The sequence below is a fragment of the Falco naumanni genome, chromosome 2 (assembly GCF_017639655.2).
Source record: "Falco naumanni isolate bFalNau1 chromosome 2, bFalNau1.pat, whole genome shotgun sequence".
NCBI lineage: Eukaryota > Metazoa > Chordata > Aves > Falconiformes > Falconidae > Falco > Falco naumanni.
This window is the reverse complement of record NC_054055.1, coordinates 94,534,407-94,560,042: the sequence shown is the minus strand read 5'-3', so window position 1 is coordinate 94,560,042 and position 25,636 is coordinate 94,534,407. Positions and strand designations below refer to the sequence as shown.

Below are 25,636 nucleotides of genomic sequence, written 5' to 3'. Positions count from 1 at the left end.
GAAGTCTTTTATTTGACTGAAAGTATCTGCCTTTAAAAAGTGCTTTTGCATGAGACTCTTGAAGAGAGACCCTTTTTCTGCATGGAGGATTGCTTCCCAAACTCCCCAGTCTCATAAGAATTTTCTCGTGATAAAGAAAGCTGAAATTGTTGAACCTTAGTTCATTGGGCATTGAGGGAAGGGCTGATGTCTGAGGTGGCTTTGCTAAGAATTTGAAAGGGGTATAGCAGTGGTTCTGGGCCTAGCTCCCGTGGTGGTGTCCTATTGCTGCAATAGAGGGGAGACTTCTTTTCCTCCTCCTTAGAGCTGAGTATCTCCTGTCTGATTTTTAGACCATCTTACCTGATAGCTAATCATGTCTTTTAAAGAAAGAGCTTGCAGCTTTGCTAAATACCCTCCTGAAATGCCTGGTTAGCACAGAATCTTAAGTTATCCTTTGTCCTGCCTTGGTGGTGAAAGGTCTTGTTGCCATTTAGTGATTGTTGACAAAGCTGGCTCCATGTTACCTATCTTCTGAGAGCTTTAACAAGTTCCAGAATCATAGAGGCAGCTTATCCCAACCATTTGTCTGCGGTAGTAAGTTGCAGTGACAGAAATAAATTAGTGGAATAGGAGTAAACTTGTTTAACAAGGACTCCAAGGGTTTTGACAGCTTTAGAAAAAGCTCGCTCTTTGCATATTAAAAGCCCTGTATTTTGAGGCAGCAGATGTTTTGTTTAACAACTGAGTCTGTTTGTTGTTTAACCACTTGATGAGTGTTTTGAACTTTTAACCTCGGAAGTGTCATGTGGAAGCATTGTTCACAAGTACTCAGGCTCCAAAATCATGTTTCAGATCTTCCTTCCAAAGATTTCTTCAGTGCATACAGTAAAGCTAGATTTTGCATCTTTTTGACAGCAAGTAGTTTTTCAGTTACCAGATGACAGACAGCTTACAGACCTTTTCTCAGAATTCAGCTTCTCCTGATGTGGATATCCTTGGCTCCTCTTGAGGCAACTGGATGGAGTACATTCATCAGTATTAGTGTTGTCAGGCCTGCTTTTTTTAGGGCAGTATCAGACCTGTACAAATTCATTTCCTCTCTTTTCCACCCAAATGTTTGGGTTGCATTTGGGTTTTTTTGCCTCTTTCCAATTCTTTGTTGTCTTTGATTTCCACACATTTAGGAACAGATCATCATATTTGCAACTAGCATAATGCAGGTGAAAACACAGCACATCTGTGTGTCCTTTGTAGTCAACACAGTAGCCATAAGTAGACTCTGATCCTCTTTATGATGTCCCCTACTAGGGTCTGTGTTGGAAGAGCCAGGTCTTGCCAGATGTAAACAACTAGTGGAGCAGGTAATTTGGTTAGTTACTTTGGGGAGATACAGGGAGTATTAAATACAGTGGAATCTAGGTATCAAAGAAAAATGTTAAAGACTAGTTTTGGAATAAATAAAAATAATTTTGGAAATAGAATTAATAATGAACTTGGAGTCAGTGATTGCTTAATTAAGAGAACTGTTCTGTGTCTCCATCAGAAGCCTTCAAGCTTCGGTATCTCAGTTGAGTTATCTTTAAGTCTATTGGTTTTGCTCAGGGTCACTTAAAGGATGAATCTGAGACTTTCTGTAGCTTGAAAATCTTGCAAACAACTGTCAGCCAGCTAAGAAAGGAGGAAATTGCTTGATTATAGACAACTAGCGGACAAGGTGTCTCCAGAGTATCAAAAGCTTTAAAGCTAATTACAGAAAACAAACTTGCATTTTGCAGGACTTTGGAATATAAAGTCCTCATCAGTGTCTGTTGGCGCTGACTGTTACCATACTGCTAATCAAGAGGGGCAACACACCACAGAATCGTAGAAGTGTTTAGGTTGGAAAAGACCTTTAAGACTGAGTCTAGCTGTTAACCTAGCACTGCAATGCCCAGCACTAAGCCAGTGTCCCTAAGTGCCACATCTACACATCTTTACATGTACCTGGCTTTGAGTTGTTCTTGTCCACAGTGTACAGAGGCCACTTTCTTTATAGCAGGTTTGTCTTGGAGAATTTGTCAGAATTTCCCAAAACAGATCGAGGAGCAAGCTAATAGGCAGTCTGGGAAATTTGGGGTTAGGTGCTCAAAAGCCACTTGCTAATTGTTTTCATTTAGTAATGAGTATATATGAAGTCCATGACTTCCTGGATTTACAGTCAGTTGTATCCCATGTTCTTGCACTTCTAGCTGTAGCTGTCTGTGGTGGAAAGTCCAGTTCTTAAGGCATACGTGTTTCTGACTGGTCAGGGAGATTCATTGCCTCTTCAAGTAATATTTTGTGCAAGACTGGTGTACATACAGTGTACATGTTGATCAAGACCTGTAGACACAATAGGGTTTTGGTTTGTGTGTTTGCCCAGTTTTTGTCAGAGATGGATTTAACAAGATGTCTTGACATCTGCTATAAAAGAAAGCCATTAGTTTATAGAATCGGATGTATTAAGCATTGAATAAATCTGTCTCATTTACCTGTCTGAGGCTTTCACCCTGCTAGTAGATAAACCCATGTCACTGAAACTTACGAACTGTGATTGGGAAGTGTGGCACTTTTAGTTGTCCAGTGATGAAGTTATGTTCAGCTGCTGAAGCTCTCTAGCATCATGGATTCATGTGGCCAAGTGAAATGTGCAGCCAAATTAACATCTCAATTGAGGTCACCTTTTTTGTATGCTGGAAGGGAGTGAAAAGGCTTTTTATCAGTTTGGCTGAGGGTAACCTGGCTATTTCTGCCTTATATTTGCAAATGCAGAATGTCAGTATTCTGCAAGCCTACTGTAATGTCTCTAATAAGTCTGAAGTCTTTTCTTCTAATAGTGGATTAGTCTGTTACTGATACCTAAAGCTTGTTCTTCATGGCCTTAATAGGATATTGCTTGAGGCAGTGGATACCTGCTTATTGAGCTAAAGGTCTGTGGTTTGCTTCAGACTGAAGAATAGGAGAGGTTTAGGCCTTGATTATAGATCATCAGAAAGTATGCTGTTTAGTTTTGGAGGTTCTTTGAATGGCCCTGTCTAAGGTTTTTCTTTTTTTTTTCTTTTTTTCTAACATCATATTCTTGTTTTGAGAAAACATACTTATGGAGAACTCGCTTGAAATACCTTTTCTTTTTTTTAAACTCCCTGCTGATAGTATAGTTTGGGAACTGTGGGCATGGCTCAAGTCTGCCTCACAGGAGTCAAAGCTACATTATTTTCCTCCACTGAAGAATCTGACAGACTAATTCAGTTTACTTGGGGTTTGAAAATGCAGTAGGAACAGAGATGCTTGTTTAAACATCATTTCTAACATAAGATGTAATAAAACTATTTTGAGAACATTAAGATAACTTCTAGTTAGCAAAAACTTTTTTAGTGGTCTTCCAACAGAAGAGATATTCTTACTGCAGAAGCTTTGAGAACTTAAATACGTTGCTTCTACATTACTTGAGTATCTTAAATATGGTCTTTAAATTGATACGGCATTCCAAAGACAGAGATCTGACTTGCAGGATATGTTAAAGGTTTGCACACTAGGTTAAACTTGAGGGATTGTCTGGGGTTGTTTGATGGTTTGGGGTTCTGCTTTTTTTTTTTTTTTTAAATTGTGACTATTATGAAACTAAAATACAAAGAACAACTGAAGTTCTTCATCACTTTTGGAACATTCTATAAAATAACTGTCACAGGTTTTAAACAACATTTCCTAGAACTAAGAACAAAACTTCATCATTAAGACTCTGAATGCTGATCCTAGATAAACCAAATTCTGCACTTCTGCTGTGACTATAAATACCAATAGTAGTTGCCATTTCGTGGCTTCATGAGGTGGCTATGTATTTGTCTACTAATGATGATAAAATAAAAACTACTAGTAGTGTCAGCTTTTCTGCACAGGGTTCCGACTAGATAAATGAATTCTACAAGTCATGTGAAACAAATTAATTTATAGTATTTCCATTACATAAAATATACTTGAGAAGGTGCTTCTCATCCTCCTAAATAACTGGACCTTCAAAAATCTTACGTTTTAGGATTCCTTCAAGTACAGTTATCCTCCATTGGTTGATGATGACTTTCAAACTCCTTTATGTGAAAATGGGCCCATTACTAGTGAAGATGAGCATGAAAGTAAAGAAGAGATAGAGGCGGACACCAAGGAGACTGGGGAACTGAATGAAGCACAAAACCTTAATCAGAAAAAGGTATCTAACTCTGAAGGCTGAGGCAAGACTAGTTAAATAGTGATAAAATGGGAAAGGAAGAACATAATTTTTGTTTCATGTCTGGCTTTTACTTTGATTTTTTTTTTTACTTATTTTTCTGCCCTCCAGTTTGACAAAAGAACTCAGTAAAACTGAAAATTATAGTTGTGATTTCAATCTTGGTTCTTGGTCTGTTAAGGACGGTTTCATGCTTCTGAACAAGTAAAATGTGTACTAAGTATTTAGTGTATCTCTGGAATATGGTGAATTATACAGTAAATCTTAAAAAGTTTCGGTGTTTTGTTTTCAAAGGTTATGTCTTTCTAGTTGGTTTATTTTTAATGTTGGGATATCTAGTGGAGTACACTTTAAAATAGATCTATTTCTCAGATGCTTAAGGCAGTATGTACATGAGAAAATATTAAAAGTTAAATATTTATACTTGATGTTAACTTGTTTTCTTAAATCATTGATAAAATCTCAACATAGTTTTCACTTAGGGATATAATTTCTCCAGAGCCTAATCCCTCAATTCTGTTTTACAATATAATCTTCCTGCAGTGGAGTTTATCCAGAAATACAAAGGCATTGTTTTACACAAGTCTGTGTGAAGTGATATTTGGGAACATGCAATGATAGTTGGTGGGGATATCGCTCTTGAAAATAGTACTAAAAATATGAAATCCACGATTTCAGTGCCATAATTAATTTTGGAATATGTATTGTGAAACTTCTGTTTAGTGGAGTAGAGTATTTTAATATTACACTTCCAGTTTCATTTACTGTTTTAAGTCAGAATAATTTGAAACACACAGCTCACTAGTCCAGCTGTTCTTGGCTGTCTAATCGAAAAAAGATAATTTCACTGACCTTAAGGTTGAAAGGAAGCAATACATAACCATAGCGACTTCCTGACCGTTTGACCCTAGCTTGTTTTGGTTGTAGCACATCTGCCAAGCTCTGATTCTCACATGGAAATGTGGAGAACTCCTGTTCAGTTTGTGAATTGGCTTTGGTGGTAAATAGCCTCAGTTTGTTTTTAGTTTGCTTGGCTGACTTAAGCTTTCTACTTAAGTTGTGTGGCTTGGGTGTTGTTTTTTTTTTCTTAAATCTTAATGATTTGGTTTACGGTATTTTCTCTTTTGTGTAGTGTAATCAAGCTGCTACTCAGTCTTTTCAATGAGCCAAGATGGACATTATGTTCATCATGTATCCATTAATCTTGAGGCATGTTTAAGGCTTTGCTTTTAATGTACTCTTAAAACTTCAGACTATATGTCATTGTTGGTACTGTTTTTCTGTAAAAAGTAATTATTTTACTTTCTTCTTTTGTTCACATTAGTACTTGGTATTTTTCCCACAGCAAGTACACCATGGTTTGCCACTTCAATGTTATGTTCTTTTCCAAAATGTGTTTTTCAGAAATATTCCCTTATTGTCACAGAATTGTTGGTGTTTCTTATTTTAAGTTAATTTTACTTGACTGTATCTAAACATAAATTTTCAAATATTTTTTTATAAGACCAGCTTCAAAACTAATAGATTTCAGGTGATCTGTGAGATATAGTTACTTACTGCACTACCAGTCTTTATATGCAGACTCTTATCATCACTAACAATTAATCTCATTTATTTTATATATATATATGCCTCCTCTTATCCCATAGAAGGGCCTGTCTCTTTGCAGAGTAGAGAGCGCCATGGGTTATAGATTTTGTTAGTAAGTGCCTGTCCTGTAGATGCCTCCACCTTTAATGTGTGCTATAGTAATATCTTCTCTGGTAATTTTAATTAGTTTTATGTAGAATAAAGCCCAGCAGATCACTAGCGCAGTGTATTTACACACTAATCTTTTACTATAACTGTAATTATAAAAAAAAGGAAATTGCTGTGTGGTTTCTTTTATAAAACCTGTTTTCCATAAAATCTTGTATTCCTTTCGTTGCCATACTTTAAATTTACATAAACTGAGTTCTCTTCATGTTTTATCTCTGTATTTTAAGTGGAATAAAACCAAGGCTAAGCATACTGTTCAGCTAGTTGATCCTGAGTCATGTTACTTGATTCAGTCTTCTGTATTCCCACCACCCTGTTAGACACTTAATTCCAGATTTCTTTCATTATTTTTTTTATTAACATGTCCAGGCCTGCTGACATCTGTTTTCTTAATGTAATAGAGGAAAACCCTCAACCTCAGATACCTGCAGTTTTGGATGCACAAATTCAAACAGCACTATTTTGTTTATGTTCGCCAGTACTTCAGAGTTCCATCTAAAAGCAGTGAAGATGTTCAGCAACTCTGCAGTACAATAAAGCGTGGAATTACTGTGATTTTGTTCAGTGTTGCACTGATTGTGTTGGGGTGTCTGTTTAAATTAAAAGTTTTGCAGTGGAAGAATAACACCAGTGCTTTATAATGTTCAAGTATTTGAAGTACTATACCTTAACATGTCTGAAGGTTTCAAAAATAACCAGCTTGGGCACTAGGAAAATAAATGGGGAAAAAATGAAAGCAAAAGTTTTGTTTCATGCTTGTTTAATAAATTACCTAACTTCTATAACAGATCATTTTATTCAGTGGACTTAAAGCAGTGTCAGGGAATAAATACTTACTAAGCTTAGTCTGTAATATAACTTGTTAAAATAAGTCTCCTCATTCTTTGAAGTACCTGCATGATTCTGTAACATGTGTAACCCAGGTTTCTAGTTAATCATTATAACTATCATTTTTACTCAGATGAATTCTATAGAACAAATTTCCAAATCAGAGGAAACTGACAAAACAGAGATCAAACCAAAAAATGCAAAGAAAGCATTAACTACTTTTAAAGGACCTTTATTACATATCAGGTAATAATAATCTTTAATTTTTTTTACAATGTGACTTGGACACTTGAGTACTCAACTAGTTGGTTTCCAAAATAAACCATTTTTTCTATCTGAGGAAAATCAGAGACTATTAGAGGAAAACAAGTTATAATAATCCTTTTAAGAATTATTTTTACAATGCTCAAATATTCTTTCTGGTTTTGTTTAGTGAATCTTGGCGTGTTTTTGTACAGATTAGTATGCTTTTTGTACTGATTAGTATGTGTACATTTCCTAATTTAATTTATTTTGAGAAACTGTTATTTGATTTAGTTAAACCTGTGCTTATCTGTAATGAGAGCAGTGGTTTGACGCTGATGGCATTGGCTTAACCAGTGTGTTTACTAAGATAGCTTTCACTGCTAAACCTTGCTTAAATTCTTTTAACTTTATATGGTGTAAGTGTCTACAGTAGTAGTTTGCACCAATTAAATTTAATAGGTCCAACTTACTTTGTGTGGCAAGTGCTCTGAATAAATTGCATATCTTTTCAGAAGATTCTTATTTATCCAGGATGCTTGCATCTCGCAGTTAACCTGCTTTTTATCATTAAACTAGGAAAAAAATAATAATCTGTTGGCTGATACCACTCTTTCCTCTCACTGCCTTTGAGGTCAAGATGGTTGTTTAGAAATTGATTTAGATGTTAACTTCTATTTTCACTTCCAGTTTGCTATTAGATGAATGAAGAAAATATCTAATATATAGGTAATTCCTTAGCTAATTTTGTAAGTGCTGTACTGAATTAGTTTTGGAATGAATTTGAATAATGACATGCTCATTAGTATAAAAATATTTTGTATGTGTCAAACTTTCCTGGCTTTGAATTGAAAATTATCTTTATAGTCTTTTGTGCTAAAACCTCCTCTGTATATAGTTAGTTTCTTGTATGGCAGGACAAAGGCATATACAGCAGACTTGTGATTTTTTTGTTTTTAAAGAATGTTTAAAATTTTCTGTCCCTATGACAAAAGCAGCTGTGTTCTTCCAGCCACTTAAGAGAACCACCTCCTCCCCTTGTGCCCCCCCCCCCCCCAAAAAAAGCCAAAAAACCCAACAATGAATGAAAAACCCCAAACCAATTAAAAAAAACCACCACAACCCCCCAACAAACTATCTTTTCTTTCTCTTAAATATTTCAAGTTCTTCCATTGGAACAGAAGTGTTGGACTTCATGTAAATTGCATGAAAGAGGAAACTCAGAGGTGCTAATACTTGTGGTCTTGCTGTCATGAAAAATAAAATACTGGTATCTCCATTGTCCTTGCTGTTTGCTTCTTTGTTTTTAAGTAAACTCTTGAGAGTATGCACAGTTGTTGCTCTTCAGTACTCTAGCTTCTACAGAGTTGGAACCAATTTTTATTTCCTTGCAGCCTTTCATGGGAGGCTGAATTGGAATTTATTGAACTGAGAATATATAGTGCCATTTATAACTAGTTACAGACACTTACTTATCTCAGACTTCAAGCTCTGCCAATATAATTAGCTTCTATCCTTGCTGATACCAGCATTGCCCTGTGCAAGCAGCAGCCTGGAGCCTGGCCAGGAAGCTGAGGCACAGCAGCTCTGGGACCATGAAATCTCCTTTCTGTGTCCCTAACTGCTGCTGCAGAAGGCTTGATGAGGACTCCTTAGAACCTCATGCAGGGACATTCCTTACCTATCATCACTCCTTGGTACTTGTTGACTTTGGTGTATGACCAAAGCTGGCTACTTGTGTTCTTGTTTCATCTATTTGTAGTCATACTCACTAGTTGTCTGTCTTGTTCAGACGATTATTGTATTCACATGGGATACCTTACTATGAAAGATTGTTCATTGAGGAGTAAAGTCAATAATGACCCATTTACTTGCACTGTCTGGCAGAAGACTAGCTGATGTAGTGTATTCTGAGACAATTTCTAGTACAAGCTGAAATGGTTACCCCACACATCAAAGTAGTGTTGAGTTGCCCCCACTACAGAAAGTAGTGTTTCTGTAAAAACTAAAAAGCTTGGGTGTTCATGTAAAATAAGACATCCCCACTCCAAACAACTATGCACCACTTGAGCTGATTGATTTCACAGGTAACAGGCATATAGCTATGGCCCTGCAAGACCACTTCCCCCTTTCTCTCCCCTCCCCCCCCCCTTTTTTTTTTTTTTTTTTAATTTTTTGGTCAGTAGCCACAGTGGGTGGTAGAACAAGAAAGATCAGGCTCCAGCAGAAGGTTCCTTTCTGTGAGCTCTTTTTGTGGCTTGCTCTGATGCTAGTTACTGCTTGTCTGTCTCATTTATGGTTCATCTTGTAATTGCTGTAACACAGCTGCAGTATACAGTCTTAAGATAACGAAAATACTTTGTAGCTACAGTCCTTCCTTTCCCTACTGTTGTTGGTTACTTAAGTGGAGAAATTGGGAATGAAAAAAAAAAAACTGAGGAGGAGGTTACACTTACCCTATTAAACTGTTTTAAACCCGTCAGTTTCTTGCTTTCTGCCTCACTCAGCACACTTCCTTTTTCTCCACTGAAAAGAAATAAATTTTTGCATGTGGACTGTCTAATGCATTGTAAAACATAAGCACACACTCAGTCACCATTGTACTTAGCTTCTGGCATTGGTGTTCAGGCTTTCCTGAGAGCACCAGGGATTTTTCTTCTCAGCTAATACACTGGTTTGTTTTAAGTAAGAGAAGAAAGAATTGGTGCTGTAAAAGGAGGTCTTTTGAGGAGGTCAAACTAACATGAAATTGGCATTTTAAAAAGGGGAGAAAGGAGGAAAAGGTAACACATTTTTTTGAAAAAGGCTTTCTTTCAAAAGAATATGCAGTTCTTTGCATACTCCTAATGGGGTATATTGAAAGAAAGACATTTTTCACTTTTTACTTTTGTTTCGTCTCAACTTGTATACGAGCATGCCCAACTTCTTGCCTAGAAGTGTTCATTTGATTGCTTATTCCAAAATGAGTTGTGTTTTTTGTTATGGTTTACAAGATTTCATGCATGACTCTCCTAATTGCACAAGAATATTAAAAACAAGCAATAGCTATTTACACTTGTCACCAGAAATATGTGAAGACTGACTCATAACCCCAAGTGAATTTAGCTGTAGCGGTTGAAATGATCGCCACTTGCAGATATCTGCCTGCTCCTCTTACGTGTGCCCTATAACCATTACAAGGTTAGATAGGTGGAAGTTATTGTCTGACACTTTACACTCTTTAGTGTTAGCATAAATTAAAACTAACACTGCTTCCCTTTAACGTACTGCTCCAAGATGTAGCAGCTGAAATGACTGTATATATCTGTTGGCTACTCCTGCTTTGCCAGATGGTCATGCTCTTCCAGATGGAAGAAGTCGGTGATCAGCTGAGGCAGCTAGGTCTGCTTGTGGTCATGAGTCAACCCTGAGCTTCACTACAAAATTTCTGCATTTTGTTTTCACATATTTTTCTGATGAAAAACTGTTTATAGTGACTGTAGCTGCGGGGTTGAAAGTATTTTATTTTCCTGTAGGTATGGTCAGGGTTTGTTTCTGCAATATGTTGTAAAGATAATTTGAAGAAACTAATTCTTTTTAAATTCCTTATTAGCCCAGCAGAAGAGCTGTATTTTGGATCCAAAGAAACTGGAGAGAAAAAATGTTTGATAGTTCTCACAAATGTCACTAAAAATATAGTGGCTTTTAAGGTAAGTATTTTATGTGTGGCCTTGTTTATTAAATGTGTAACTTGTTTTTGATAGGGAGGAAGAATACTATTATAATACTATAAGCCCACTTTTCAGTCTAAAGTTTTTATTCTGTTGTGTTGTTTGAATAAGTTCAAAGAAGTCTTCTGGCTGAATTTATGCCTATTATGTACCACCCAAGGGGGATAATCAATAACACAAATCTTTGGAGCATTTACTGAAAAAGAGATATGGTCATGGTTAGTTCTTTAGTAAGAATCTAATGCTTCCCAAGAAAGAAAAGCTTCAGTGTTAAAAAGTCATCTTTTTAGAATTTTTCTCCTTTTTAAATGTTTGCTAGGAACAAGTGAGTAGTGCTCCAAAAGGACACAGTTCTAGCTGCAAATGTCAGCATCAAAGGAATGAATGCATCTGCATTTGCTTCAGAAATACTGAGCTGACTGGCATCTTGATTTGGTTTTCCACCACATCTCTTCTGTTCTCTGCACACAGAAATAACAAGTTTCTGTACTTTCATTTTTCATATTCCATACTAAAAATTTTAGCATACAGTCCACTTGATGTTCTTGTCTCTTCCTAAATAAGTACATAAGAGAGAAAACCAGGATATGATAGAATTAGAAAGGATAGAAACGGTGAGAGGAAAAAGTGAAATGCTAGTGTTTGATTATTCCTACAAAATGAAGTATTTTAAAGACGTTTTGTATTACCATGTCTTAATATTTAAACTTTTGGAGATTTTAATTATTACAGAGCAAAGGAGGTTCTGAAATAAGGATAGCTGGTGCATGCATTTACTATATGCTTGCTTGGTATTTCTTGTTTATAGGTAAGAACAACTGCTCCTGAGAAATACAGAGTTAAACCCAGTAACAGCAGCTGTGAACCTGGCACATCACTGGATATAATAGTTTCTCTTCATGGTGGTAAGCAAAGTCTTAACAACAGAATTTTTAAGAAGTTGGACAAGTTTTATTAACAGGCTGATGTTCGAGATACTAACCTTTGTATGTGCTTGCTGGGGTGTAAGAGTGACTGACACCCATGTCTACTTGATTGTTGTATGAGAATGTTACTATTTGTAATAAATCATAGATGTCAGACAGCATTTGAGTAGCTGCCCATACTGATTTACTACTTCACTTAGGCATAAGCAGCTGTTGTCTGCAGCCTATTCTGTTTCTTGTCTTAAAAAATTAAAGAAAAAAAAAAGTTGCAGTGGCAGCTGTCTGATTTGCGCTCTTACAGTAGGAGTTTGTATGCGGTAAATCACATTCCTAAATCGTTGCAAGGATAGGTGAATTTGCTGGAGAATGCATTCTTTACAAAATTCTGGGTTATCCTTGAATTGTTCAGATGAAACTAGTTAAAGTTAAAATGTTTAACTGTTAAAATGAAACTGTAGAATTTTGGGAAAACTAATTAAACTTACTGAGCTTAAGAGAATGATTTCATTATTTTTATTTCTAGTAAGTCAGTGTCTGATGTCCTGCAATAAACAAGCTCTCGTTTTAAAACATTTCTGTTCAAAAATGCTTCCATATGCTTTGTAGTATTGCCTTTTTATGTAAGCACACTTTTGGTTTTTTGTTTCCTTGAGGGCAGGTTTTGCAGCTTCTCTGCAAGATCGTTTCCTTATAATGGCAGCAGAAATGGACTTGTCTTCTGGAGCAGGTGTACCAGAACTTACTCAGTTTTGGAAAGAAGTCCCTAGGACCAAAGTGATGGAACATAGGTGAGCATATGGTTTTCTTTGACAGGGGGGGTTTCTAGCCATTACCATTTAGCTGGTTTATAGCACTTGCATATCATAGTCAGTGAAGGATTCTCCAAACCCAGCTGTGTGCTTACTGACTGAGGTATCTTGCTGAGGCTTCTGCTGTTTTAACTGATTAAAGGTGTTTTCAGTGCATAAAATGTCATGGTATTCTGTACGTGATCTTTTCATTGTTGTTGTTCTTGTGCTAATGAAGAGTTAAGTTGAAAAAAATATGAATGGATGTGACAATACACGTGGGCAGTGGATTATTTTTTTTTTAAATAAGAATGCACCACTTGAGTTTTCTAGAAAGAATCAAGCAAGGAAATAAGACATGTCAAATGCAAAAATTTTCTAGACAATATAAAAAATTGTTCCCTTTCTGCTAAGGAAGATCATAATTTTGTAGAAAACTTCTGTAAAACCTGTCACGTGCTCATATGTGTGTTTTCCATATTTAATCATGGAAATGTATCAGGAGGAAAATAAGTTTTTCCATACACTCTTTTAAATGTACCTGTTACTCCTCTCTTCCATCCATTCACATCTAGCTGTATCGCTGTACATTTCTAGGAGAAGTTCACTGTAGTTCTCTTCCATCTAGAAGTCTTGAGGCCATGGTATTGAGATGTTCTTTCACCTTTAAAAAAAAATAATTTGGCTGTATTTTTACTTTAGGTTCTTCCTGGGATTTTGGCTTGTGTTTTTCTTTAACATGGAAAAAGTATTTTTGAGACTTGATGCCTAGGTCTTGCTTTAATGCTTTAAATGCTTACCCCTTACCTCCCTATTAAAAAACAATCTCCATCATGTGAGTGAGCTTAAGCTTCCTCGCACAAATATTGCAATTTTTATTTTAGACAAACCCTGAAACAGTAAGAAGAGCTTATTACATTAAATTTATTACCTGCAAAGTGTGCCATGTATGTACATTACTGATGAATAAAAACCTGACCTTTATTTTTTATATACCTATATATTAAAAGTAGTGTAGAATATAATTATTCTTTTTAATATTATATGTGCAAGTACTTCGTCTGATGAGTCTACTTAGATTTTATTGCATGTATTTATCCTTTTTTTTGTGTTGTCTTGCCAGAGAAGTTTTAGCATTTCTCTTTCCTTAAAACAGAAAAATGCCGCAGTCTCAATTTTAACAATTTTTTTAGCAAATAAGTTCATTCCCACACTAATGGACTTGTGTGTTATCAGAGAAGCCTATGCTGTATTTTATAAATTCCATGGGATCCCACTACCTTCAGTTGTGACTTGAAATTCTGTTCCTGCATTTTCATCTGTGGAAGAGGTGGACTCTATGAAAAATGTTGTTGCTAAAGTTTAAAATGGGAAGAAAACCTTTAGATTTTGTTTGCTGTTCAATAAATTGCTGCACCTCTGGTAGTAAGTGTTTGAATAATCCAGTGCATCCTGTGCTGTGAATTTAAAATGGTGAAGGTATATTTTAACTGAGCATGCAGATAATTTTGATCTTGCTTTCTATATCAAAAGCTGTCAAAGCGTAATTGGTAGACTGAGGAAGCCTTTTCAGACTATCATTGCAATAGCCATTTAGAAAATTAATCAACCAGAACAGATGATAAAGCACATATAATAACTGTTAGGTGGACTGATTACTACTAATTATACAATGTGACATTAAATTTATGATTTTTGGTGTGTATTTTTTCCCCTTTTCACAGGCTCAGGTGTCATGTTGTAGAAAGTAGTAAGCCTTCTTCTCTGACATTAAAAGAAAACGCATTTAATATTCCAGCAAAAACCAATGAAGATTTACATATACAGGTAATAGTGTATTTCTTTATGCTGAATATTGAACAAATTTGTGAAATATGATAGACATAAATCAAGTCTATACTAAACCTCTTTGGTACTTCGTAAATTATACTATTTGAAAAGCTCAGCAATTCAAAATGACTACATCAGTGGTAGTGATTTAATTGTTTTGTTGAATGGTAATGTTTTAATAAGAAAACTACTTCCAATGCAGTTTGCTTGTTCTTCTTGTGTATATTACCTAGCTGAGGTATCAGTGAACCTCAGCGGTATCTTTTGCTTCCTAGTATAAAGATGTCACCTGCTTGATACAGGCAATAGAAGCTATCCGTAACTTAAAATTTTAAGCTCCTTTAGTGGAACAGATTCCTAAAGTATTTAGTGGAAAAAAAAAGGGGTCACTAAGAGAAGTGGGTTTTTTTTAATTTTTCTTTCTTTTTTCCTGTGCTTATAGTTATTGGCTAAATAGCTCTAAATTTACAAGTATTCATATGCAGTAATTCTAATTTAATGAAACTATTTCTGTTTTTAGCTAACTCGTTTACTACAAATTAATAAAAGACTTCAAGAGCAGATTGATCGCTGCCTCTGGTTCCAGCAGTTGACAGTTGTTTTATCATTACTATCAGTTACCGTTTTTGCCTTCTGCTTCTACCTGACATGTATCCAGAGAAGCTAAAAAGAGTTGCTGTTCACTGGATGTGCTGCCGATCATGGTTGGTTGGAATGGAAGAGATTGCAGTGCTGCGCTCGGATTCTGAAACTGCCACAATGTTGTTTGTGATCCCTCAACAATGAATGATGATATAATTTGCTGAAAAAAAAAAAAAAAAGAAGAAATATATGACCAGCAAAGGAAATTACTGAAAGTTGACACTTAAAACAGTTCATGAAGATGATGTTAGAGCTAGGGCCTATTTTTACTGTACAACTCAATAAATAATACTGAACTGGAAGGAGGGAACCACATACAACATAATTTAAAACTGTTTAGTTGGTTTCTTTTCCTCTGTTCAACTGCTTTACAGTATTTCATTTCTTTTCAGCATATTCATTCTTACATTCTGAATTTACTCTCATAAAAGGTGCAAGCAGTCAACTTAATGTGTTCTAAAAGTTATCCTGTTCATTCAAGAAAATGTACAGAAATTACACAGTACAGGCCGATTTTTTTACATAATCTCTGTACATGCATGTATAAAGGAAGATACTGCCTGTTAGTAATTATTTTGGTAATTCAGGCTCATTGCTTTCATTGGTTAAATTCCTTATTTTCATGTTTTTTCTGAATGCAAAGTTATTGTACATATTTCCTACTAATTAAGATGCTAATGCTTGTTTGATTCCAAAAATACTGGATGAGACACTAATCTTTCATGGTTTGGTTTTTTTTCCCCTGAAAGCAACTCTTAGTCAATTGTGGCAGTAGTGTAAGAGTTGAACATTTGATGACCTATTATTGGTTCATGAAAAGGCTAATAAATAGTCAGTGAGATGTGCAATATATTTAAATTACAGCTGAATTTATGAAAAAAGCAAGTCAAGTCAGGAAGATTAAATATTGTTGAAGGCAACATAAAAGTGTTATATCCCCCATTTGTCAAAAATTGTTGTGGAAATGGTGTATGAAGCTAGTGAGCTAACGAGGATTCTTTGTACTCATTGCTGTAAATATGTATATTAAAATGATAAACACTTAAAAGGAGACTGATGATATCTTTCATACATTTAAAATTTTCATTCAACGAGGTGTAAAAAATTAAAATAATTTATTTACTAGAATTAATTTTTGCTACAAATTGGCTTTGTAACAGATCATTTAGTTTTGTCTGCTGACTTCAATATATGAAAAGAGATTATTGAGGAAAAATAAAGGTCATAAACTGCTTCTGTCTTTTTGCTTACAGTATCTCTCCAGTGTGTTGCAGATGTAGTATCATTTCTAGGAAATAGAAAAGGGCAGTTTTAAAAAATGCATTAATAAGCAGATTAACTAATAAAGCAGTACTACAATTACTAAAAAAATTGCCATGTAAAAGGCAAGTCTACAGAACTGTTTGGTGCAGTCGTCTGCCCTTTCTTAATTTATACAATGTTTTACCACATCTACATTTTCTTGATTTTTCACTAAACTAATTTCTGTTCAGTTTGCTTTTCAGTATTTTGTTTTCTTAATTTCTTAATTAAGAAATACCAAGTTTTATTAATGAGAACTTACATTGTTCACTGCTTACTATGAAGCTGTTATTTGCGTTATTTTCATGTGCTTGCAACTCAGATGCTTTGCTTCCAACAAAATGGGTTGTTGTTTTACTGGGAAAGGTAACGAAGTAATTTGTAACTTTAACATAATATTAACCATGCTTTTAAAATGCCAATTGTTTAATTTGAGTGGATTGAATAGCACTTTACTGTAAAATTGCAAAAAATATATTCTTAGAGTATTTGCCAATATGAATATTTTAATGTTTTGGTGCTTTCATATGTTTTCAGTATTTTATTACTATGTTGGTATTTTCTTTGTATGATGAATCAGATGAACATCTTTTCTATTTTAATATGTTTTAGAAAAATACAGTAACAAAATAAATATGAGGAAATATGTAGTCTTGAATGTTTAATTTTTTAAAAATTGCTGCATCTCCTGAGGTTTTGGTTTTCCTGCAGATACTTATTATGAAGGAGGGGTAAATATAGTAATGACCCATAGTCTGTTATATAATAGAAGTTGTGGTGTTACTTGTTGGACAAATGTAAAATAGAAGATCGTGAATTCTTAGACAGAGTGCCTAACATAGCACATGATACTGGCATGTAAATGCTACCGTATCAGGAATAATACAAATCCACACAATGCAAGTATATATATATGTAAAACTAAGTATTATTTACACATCGTTAAATATCACAGAATAAATGGAAAAATATATATATATAAGAAAAAAAAAAGAATGGCAAAGTAACAGTATTTTTTTCTTAAATAGAAATTGATGGTAGTCTGCTTTGTGTTTTTCTTCTGTGAGAGCTTCATTGTTCCTGTCACCACAAAACATAATGGTGATCCATCAATATTTTCCCTGTTTTCAGTAATTTCAGCTTCTGTTTGCCAACCTTTGGAAACATAGGTTTCAGCCAGTCTATTTTGGAAGGTTTTGTGTCTAACACACACTGAAGTTACAGAGTACACAGCCATAATGTAGTTCGATATGATACCCAAAATTGAGATAATAGACAAAAGATTGTTCTCAAATTTTTTATTTTTATTTTTTCACAGTACGTGAAAACTGTTTGTAAAGCTGGGGAGTTTTAGAACTTAGTTCACAAAATGGGATTTGATTACATGAGCTATCGAGACAAGATTTAATTTTCCGTTCTCTTATTGTAGATTAGCAGTTAGTCTTAGCATTTACAGACAATTAAGAGACAGCAATGGCTGGTAATCCTAAAAATTAAGCAATTGGTGCTCCAAAGGAGCAGATACTCTTTTCCTAGCAAGCAATTTTTATGCCCTATTTTTAGGTTCAGTTTTTTTACTTTATTAAATAAAAATTAGTTTTAAAACTTCATAATATTTTGTTTATCGTCTCTACCTGGGGGATAGCTCTGAACTATAGGAACAGGTGGTGTCACAGTGACACCATTCACAGTGGCACTGTTGTTCATCCTGAAATTATTTACAGTGGTTTAATGTTACAGTGTACTTGAATGCTTGAAGAGAAATCAAGTCTGGTTTGCAAAGGAAATATATTTTTTGAACAGTGAAAGCAGGATTTTTTGCATAAGGGCATAGCTATATTGAAGTTTATTAATTAGATGCAAAAAGTAAGTATCTTAAGGAAGAAAACACATTGGAGTAGGCAAATTTTGGGGGAAAATCTTGATTATAATATTTTAATGTATGAAACAATTCTCTCCCTTCTTCAGAAAAATAGGCACTTCCAGACTAGTGTAATGTATTTTAGACATCTATAAAAAAGAAAAGAGGGAGAGGCAGCAGGGCCAGGAACAGGTTTTCTTGATTGCCTTTCTGTTCCATCTGTGATTCCCTGCCTTAACCAATTTGTCTCTAATACCTGCGTTCATGTTCTCTCAAACATTTGTCCCTGCTTCCAGATGTTATTTTGTGTGGGTTTTGTTGACTGTATGGGGCTTGTAGAGAGGACTGCACTGTCTTGAGGATCCTTGTACTTTCTGTGTAGTTGGACTGGCAGCGTAAGGGTATAAATGCTGTTCACAGAGGAGGGTTTGCTTAGTTCTTTCTTTTTCTATGGCTTTATTGTGAAAGCGGACGTTTGGTCAGAATAATAGAACAAATCGAAAATTGACCAAACAACACTGTTCTGCAAAACACATCACAGGTGGCTGTAAGAATTCACTGGTTTAGATCTTGTAGTAGTTCTGTGGGTTGTTGTGTCCGAGACATGAAGATGTCTGCATTTACAGTATATGTGTCAGTTTAGGAAGAGCAGATCAGTTCTCATTAGTCAGGAGCATGTGGAGTGCTCTTTGCTGAGGTTAAAGATGACATCTTAAGCCAGTGTCTGAAGTGCCTGGCTTGTTCCCTGTTCCCTGGAAGATGGCTCACTAAGGAATCACTGAGTCGGTATTATGGAAATTGCTACATTTCCATTATTTATGTGTTAAGACAGTTAAGTGATAATGCTTCAAATTAACAGTGGTTTTCAGTGTGCCTGTTTCTTGGGCATACTTCAGCATCAGCAGCTTTTGGCTGTTTCCCGCAACTGGTGAGGAACGTAACCTCCTGATTTTAAGTTTTCTCAGTTGTTTCAGTCCCATTTTTCAGTTTGAGCGTCGCTATTCTTGCTGTTGCTGCTTTTATAGTGAACGCTTACAGTAGTACACTTAGACACAACTTGAAAAATAAAGTGCAGAAAACCCACCTCTCCAGAAACGTGGCAGAGGTGAGAGGTTTTCCTCTTTGCAGAGGAGGTGAGTGAAGTTCCACGTGCCAGTCTTGGCTGAGACTGATACAGGTACTTTTCTAATAGATCTGTGCAATTACTACTTCGCTACTTCTGAGCCAGAAGTACTGAAATGCACAAGTTGCATGAGCAAACAGTAAGCAGCTTGCCAGATTTCTACCAGTAGGCGTCTTGGCTCCTGGTTTGCTTTATTCACGAAACGGGTCCGTCAGCCTACCTATTTAGCATGCTCTAAGTCACTTCTGTTTTCCTAAACACTGAAAGAAGCACTGGGCTAACAGCTGAAGAGTGTTCAATTACTGCTGTATGATTGTGGCTAATAGCACGCACTATTTTTTAAATTGCACTAGGCAATTCATTCTGACATATTGCTGAAGTCAATAATGAAGTCCAAACACAAAGCCCTTTAGGGAAAGAAAAAATACTACTGATCAGTTGCCAGTGATTGTAGTCTTCACCATAGTCCAAAGTATAGCAGTAGCCCACCCAAAGGACTTCTGCATTCTTCCTTACACCAGTTCAGGGTCTCTAGATCTGTTGGTAATACTTTCTCTGTTCTATTTTATTTACTTAATACCACTTGTGCTATATTAGCGCTGTATTGGCATTGGTTGAAATGTCAGAAAGCCTGAATATGAAAAAAAAATCTGTAATTTCTGTTTATCTTTCATTTTCTTTCGTCAGCAGTAGAATGTATTCCTTATTTTGCCGTCACTTGGCAGTTTTTCACAAAATATTTTTGCAGGTCTTGCTTCCTGTTAAAAATATCTTGTTAGAAGGATGGTAAATTATGTGTTTCATTCATCTTGATTAGCCCATGAGATATGCCAACACTTGATGGTGATTCAACTGGCAAGCAGCAGTGATTTCCTTGAAAGTATTCCAGGAATTTTGTTTTCATTTTTCAAAAACATCTGTGCCTCCTTTTTCTTTAGTCTTGATCAAACCTTACCTTGCTCCTGAAATAAATACATCTAAACAAACTTACTTGACTGAGGTGGAAAAGACTTGGGCTATTGGAACTTAACAGAAGGAACAGGTACTTTCTGTTACAGACAGATTACATCTACTCGTGTTATTCCAGCACATGCATGTATACTGTGAAGTAGCCACACAGCAAACGGGCATTGCTGCTTGATGAGAAAGTGATAACGATTCACCTCAGGTATCAGTTTTATCCAGAAAGTGAGGATGGTGAGGTGGAGCAATGCTAACGTAATGATGTGCTCTTCCCACAGGAGCCTATCTACGTGGTCTCTCTAGATGAGTGTTTCCCTAATTTGGGGTCCAGGAGAGGGAACAAAAGCAGCCTTGATAGGTTTTGGTTCAGATCCATTTGGTTTCATTAGATTTGCAAAGAAATGCTTTGGACACAAGAAGTCAAATCTAAGTCTTCAGTATCGGTACCGCCATGACCACGGCCCCATTTTGTGTTTATGATGAAATCTGAATTAAGATATCCTTCGGGTAACGATGTTGTAGTCTTACTAAGTCTGTCTGGTGTTTAATTATTCAAAATTACAACTTTCTTGTTTTTCCTCAGCTCTGTATCTGTAAAATCATTGCCAGTTTAATTTTTGACAACTTGGAGCTATAACTGAACACCTGTTCTTCAAGCCCCAGGGAAAATGTCAGAAATGAGGAACACCGTTTAAATATAGATTACAACAGTAGTGTGAAAAAGAAGCATAAACAGTATTTGTTAAGCTTTTATATTCTAGAATGCTGCAACTGATAAATTGCTGAAAGGAAAAGCAAATCAGGGCAAACACCACACATGCTTCATTAATCTGGTACAACTAACGCAGATTGATGCTTAACATACTAGCATCTGAATTACTATAATCCCCATGCCCTGAAGTGCATTTTCCTGTACATAAGTAGCTTTGCCATATTTTCCTTTTGCTTATAGCTTTCAGAACTTAAAACTTGCACCTGAACTTGATGATTCACAAAGAGATTTTGTAGTGTTTTCTATAGGAAGGTAGCATTTTCCTGGAGTTCACAGTTCAGTGGGCTCTGTTCTGCAAAGGGAATGTATAAACACGGCTACTGAGTCCAGTCTGGGATTAGGTGGGAAACCTCAGAAAAGCAATGCTCATTCATGCTAGTCTGCTGCAAGTTTTAAATACAATCCTGAACAAATACGTGTTGATGTACGTGTATTGCTGTTCTAGCAGACATTGTGATTGGTGTGATGCTTCTTCCCACCCCTCACACTGGATGTGTGTTGGAGTTTGGAGCCCTTTATTTCCAGCCCATACTGAAAGTACATTCCAATATTCCTATGCTAGTTGTCTCATGCTGGTATATGGATGGGGAATATGGGGAACCGGTACAGCCACTCTGTTCTGATCTGTTTACTCCAGCAAGTTCCCAAATTGAGGAGGCATGGCAAAAGCATCAGAGGAAGAGTATCTAATTATTTTCACTACTTTGGGCAGGTGCATCCACTGGAAACCTTGAGAAGTATTACATGTGAAATAAAATGGGAGGTAGCCAAGGCGGGAGCTGTATCTTGGTTTTATCTGCTCTAAGCTGCACATTGCAAAAACAAGCTAGAAAAGCAGATTTTGTGCTCTGTCCATTTTCAGTGAGATTTAGCTTCCATTAACCATTTCGCCTTGGAAATGCATCTGAAGTTCCTTAGTCACACAGATGCTGTGTCATAGCAGCCTGGCCCAATGGATGGCAAAGCTTGTAGATATTGAACATTAAAAGACAGGAATATGCCTCCTTTTTAAAATTCTCCCTGGAATTATTTACTGTAATTTAAAATACAGTGTTGTTTTTGTTAATCCCTGGAAAACTCAAGGATGTTTGGAAAAGCCACCCCGTGTTTGCAGACAAGAATCATAAAATCATACCATATGGGTCCCTTATGGAAGGGAGCCATAAGGATCACTGAGTCCAGCTCCCTGTTCCTTACAGCACTACCTAAAACTACAGCATATGACTAAGCGTTGTCCAGACACTCCTTGAGCTCTGATGTGCTTGGTGCCATGACCACTTCCCTGGGGGAGCTTGTTCCAGTGATTGAAATGAACTCGCTCATTCTGTAATGTCTCTTCAGCTTTGTCCATGTTTCTCATAGTATCCTTGTAGTATTCAAGCATTTCACTGTCTTTTCATATATTTATCATAATGGAAGTCCTGTAAACAAGGTTGGTCCTATTGCCATTAAAAACAGGGAAAAGTAAGTCCAAAATGATCACATTTGCCACTCTAGCTATCATGACTCTGATGTGTTTAAAACCAAAAGAAACAAAGTAAGTTACATGAAATGATGTGTCAAAATACTTTGCCAGCTTTTGGACCAGGCAGATTTACTTATTTTAATCTATGCATGGATCAAAATAGAGCTGTGACAAATTGGTAGAGAAGATAGCTTTCCTTTTTGTGACAAAAGAAGAAAATTTGTAGCTCAGAAGTAGTTTCTCTCCTTGAACATCATTTGGGATGAGTTGGAAAAGATAACAAGAGCCAGTGCTGTGCAACATGTGATGTAGTGCCTTCTCATGCGCTTCTGCATTCTACCAAAGTGAGCTACTGTTGCACAGAGCTGAGAAACTGCGGTATGTGGCATGACAGGGACTGCGTTTCAGGTGATATGTTGCAGTGTTTGACTTTTTTTCTACAAATGAGAGCAAAAGCTTTCGATGATCATTTCTCACAGTGCTGAAACAAGGATATTTGCTGTATCTGTGGCTCAGATGACGAGAGCAGTGGGAAGTTACATACAATTAGAAAACACTTTAATGTTTTGTGACGTTCTACTTACACTTTAAAGAACTATTAGTTACTTTGCGGTTTGATTGTAATGTAACACATGTTAAAATTTTTGTTTGTGTCATATAGTATTTCCAATGTATTTTAAGAAACAGAATTCAGGTCTTCAGGAACACTGTAAAAGGTTACATTTTACATCAAATTTACAAAGGAATGTTAATGACAGCTAAGGTTTTCAAAGGAAATACATAATTCTTCTAACACTCCTATATGAATGCTGTAGAGGGCTAATAAAATGAGTTAATTAAGGCATTAGGATTTTGAGAATTCTTACAAATTAGAGAGGGATTTTAGGATGTTGATACACTTATTACCAAGTCTGCTGCAAGAATGCCCCTTCCAGCATCTAATTTGAACAAGCAGGCTGAAAAAAAGCCAGTAGGAAGGATTAACACAGATAAAGCAGCAACTCTAGCTTTAAGGGCCCTATGGGAGGCAAAATCCTTGGGAACCCATAAGCTCTTCTCTAAAATGAGGACAAGGGAGATAATTTTTTTCAAGGTCTGATGCTGTTGTTTTTAACTGGACTGCATAAATACAGCACAATTTATGTCACCTGCACATACCCTCATTGCTTTGACATAGCAGTGTGCTAGTGGCTCTGACAGCGTGCAAAGGTTCTTGCCTCACAGCTCATGCTACTGGGGAAGGGAGGACCTTGCAACATCTAATTTCTGGGCTTTATATGATACACTTTATCAGTAGAAATGTGGAATTGGAAACCCATGTAATCAAAACTCTTCCAAGCAATCTGGAGCAGAGAAAGACAGCAGTGAGTCAGCTGGGAGTAAGAACAAGAGGATTTTTTTCACTCCCATTTGGGCATGATCATCCCCACTTTATTTCCATCTTGTTTCCAAATCTTAACATTCAGGTCATACCCAATTGTATACTGACCCATCAGCACAGGAAAAACATGCAAGATTTGTAGCAGGACTGTCTTGTTAGCAGTATAATGTGCAATCTTCTAGTTTGTCAGCAAACCTGGGCTTTTAAAAAAAAAAAACATCTGGCTGAAGTAAAGCCTTGTAGTGTGGCTGTTGCTAGTGGATCATGTACCATTCCTCAGCAAATCCATTCTCAGTCCTCAGCTCCCTTTCACTCTAGGAAATACTGCAGATTGACACCATTTTGAATTTTGCAAGCAAGATTGAGAATATTAGGCCAAATGTTCTTATATGTGCTGGTGTCTCAATATTCCCAACTTCATCTCTGCTGTTTGAATGGTGACCAGGTTTCTCTTCCACACATGATGATACCCAGTGCATCTGAACTTGCAAAGAATAAAGGAAAAATATAATAAAGAATAAAGGAAATCTTTCCGTTAGATTAGATGCTATCTGTTGGCTGAAACCCCCATGGCTAGGTTAAAGTCTACTCAACCAGAAGGAAAATAATTTCTGAAGTTTCTTTTTGAAGTGTTCCCATCACTGAAATTCAGGGAGCTGTATATCTGCTTACAAAACCGTCTGTTTCCTTTGTAGAATTTTCTAGATCTGAGTCATGCTTAAGCAAAACAGAACTGCAATCTTTTGCTAATGAAGCATTCTTGTCTTTTGCGTTAGGTTACTGCTTATGAATCATCAGGAATGAGAGAGGTACACAGATAAGCCTCTGAAGACGATAAAATGCTAACTCAATTTGTAATACCAGACTCTTTAGGATAGGTGTTTGAAATATGCCTGCAGTGCATATTTCACTTCCTGAGGACAGACTGTCGATAGGTATCGGAATGAAAGTTTCCCTCCTTGCCTTGCTCAGCTTGCTGTGGAAAGGTGCAGGAGCAGGATGCTGGGTCACTCCGATCTGAATACCTTGCCTGTGGCAGTACTCAAGTTCTTTCTTCTATAAGGAAGCACTGATAGTAAGTGAAATTATGCAGTTATCTCAAATCTCAAATGAAACGTGATTCCATTTCCTATTTGTTATCGCTTCCAGCAGCACAGCAGCCATTCAGGATGCTGGCAATTGTATGTTCTTTGATGGCTTTCTTGCAAGTCTTCCAACCTCATCCGCTCTAATCAGTGCTTTGTTTTTTGTTGCTACAGTTAGTTCTAAGCTTGAGGTAGTGGCTGCTTCACCTGCACGCACTGTTTTTCCTAGACCAGAACAATGAGACAGATGATACCCAGGCACGCACAAAACCAAACTGAACAAACCTGGGTGTTTTTCAGGCTGCTACCAAAGGCAGTATGGCAGCATAGGAAACCTTTTCTCCAATCCAATTTTGTGTTGGATAGTTGTGTTTTGTATAATTATTTTAAGTCCATCAGTCCTGCCTCTAATTGTACAAGCATTGCTCCAACTGACTGTTGCTCTTGTGTGTGTGTGGCCTGGGACTAAACTGTGAACTGTAAATATAAACTGTGACATAAAAAAAAAAAAAAAAAAAAAGTTTCTCATAGTAACAATGACTCATGAACATGTGCCAAGCCAAAAAATTATTCCTTCTCCTAATAAAAAAAAATAATAATAAAAATATTCAAGCAGATGTCTTCCAGACCTTGGGAGAAAAGGAGACTGAAAATGCATTCAGATCAGCTTTGTCTGAAGTTTGCAGTCCATAGCCAACATGGAGTTACAAATTCCTTGTTTTTAAAGAGTTTAAAAC

The 25,636-nt window shown here is 36.3% G+C and overlaps 1 protein-coding gene across 2 annotated transcripts in view; it reads left to right on the top strand.

Moving 5' to 3' along the window:
- The window catches only part of MOSPD2 (motile sperm domain containing 2), a 36,523-nt gene extending 20,343 nt beyond the window's left edge, over positions 1–16,180 (top strand). For both annotated transcript variants that reach the window (XM_040582690.1, XM_040582691.1), the window contains exons 9-15: positions 4,034–4,204; positions 6,942–7,054; positions 10,644–10,740; positions 11,570–11,666; positions 12,346–12,475; positions 14,200–14,302; positions 14,826–16,180. In XM_040582690.1, coding sequence (XP_040438624.1) covers positions 4,034–4,204; positions 6,942–7,054; positions 10,644–10,740; positions 11,570–11,666; positions 12,346–12,475; positions 14,200–14,302; positions 14,826–14,972 — 858 coding nt within the window. In that variant the 3' untranslated portion in view covers positions 14,973–16,180. The remainder of the gene's footprint in view (positions 1–4,033; positions 4,205–6,941; positions 7,055–10,643; positions 10,741–11,569; positions 11,667–12,345; positions 12,476–14,199; positions 14,303–14,825) is intronic.
- Positions 16,181–25,636: the final 9,456 nt, after the last annotated feature.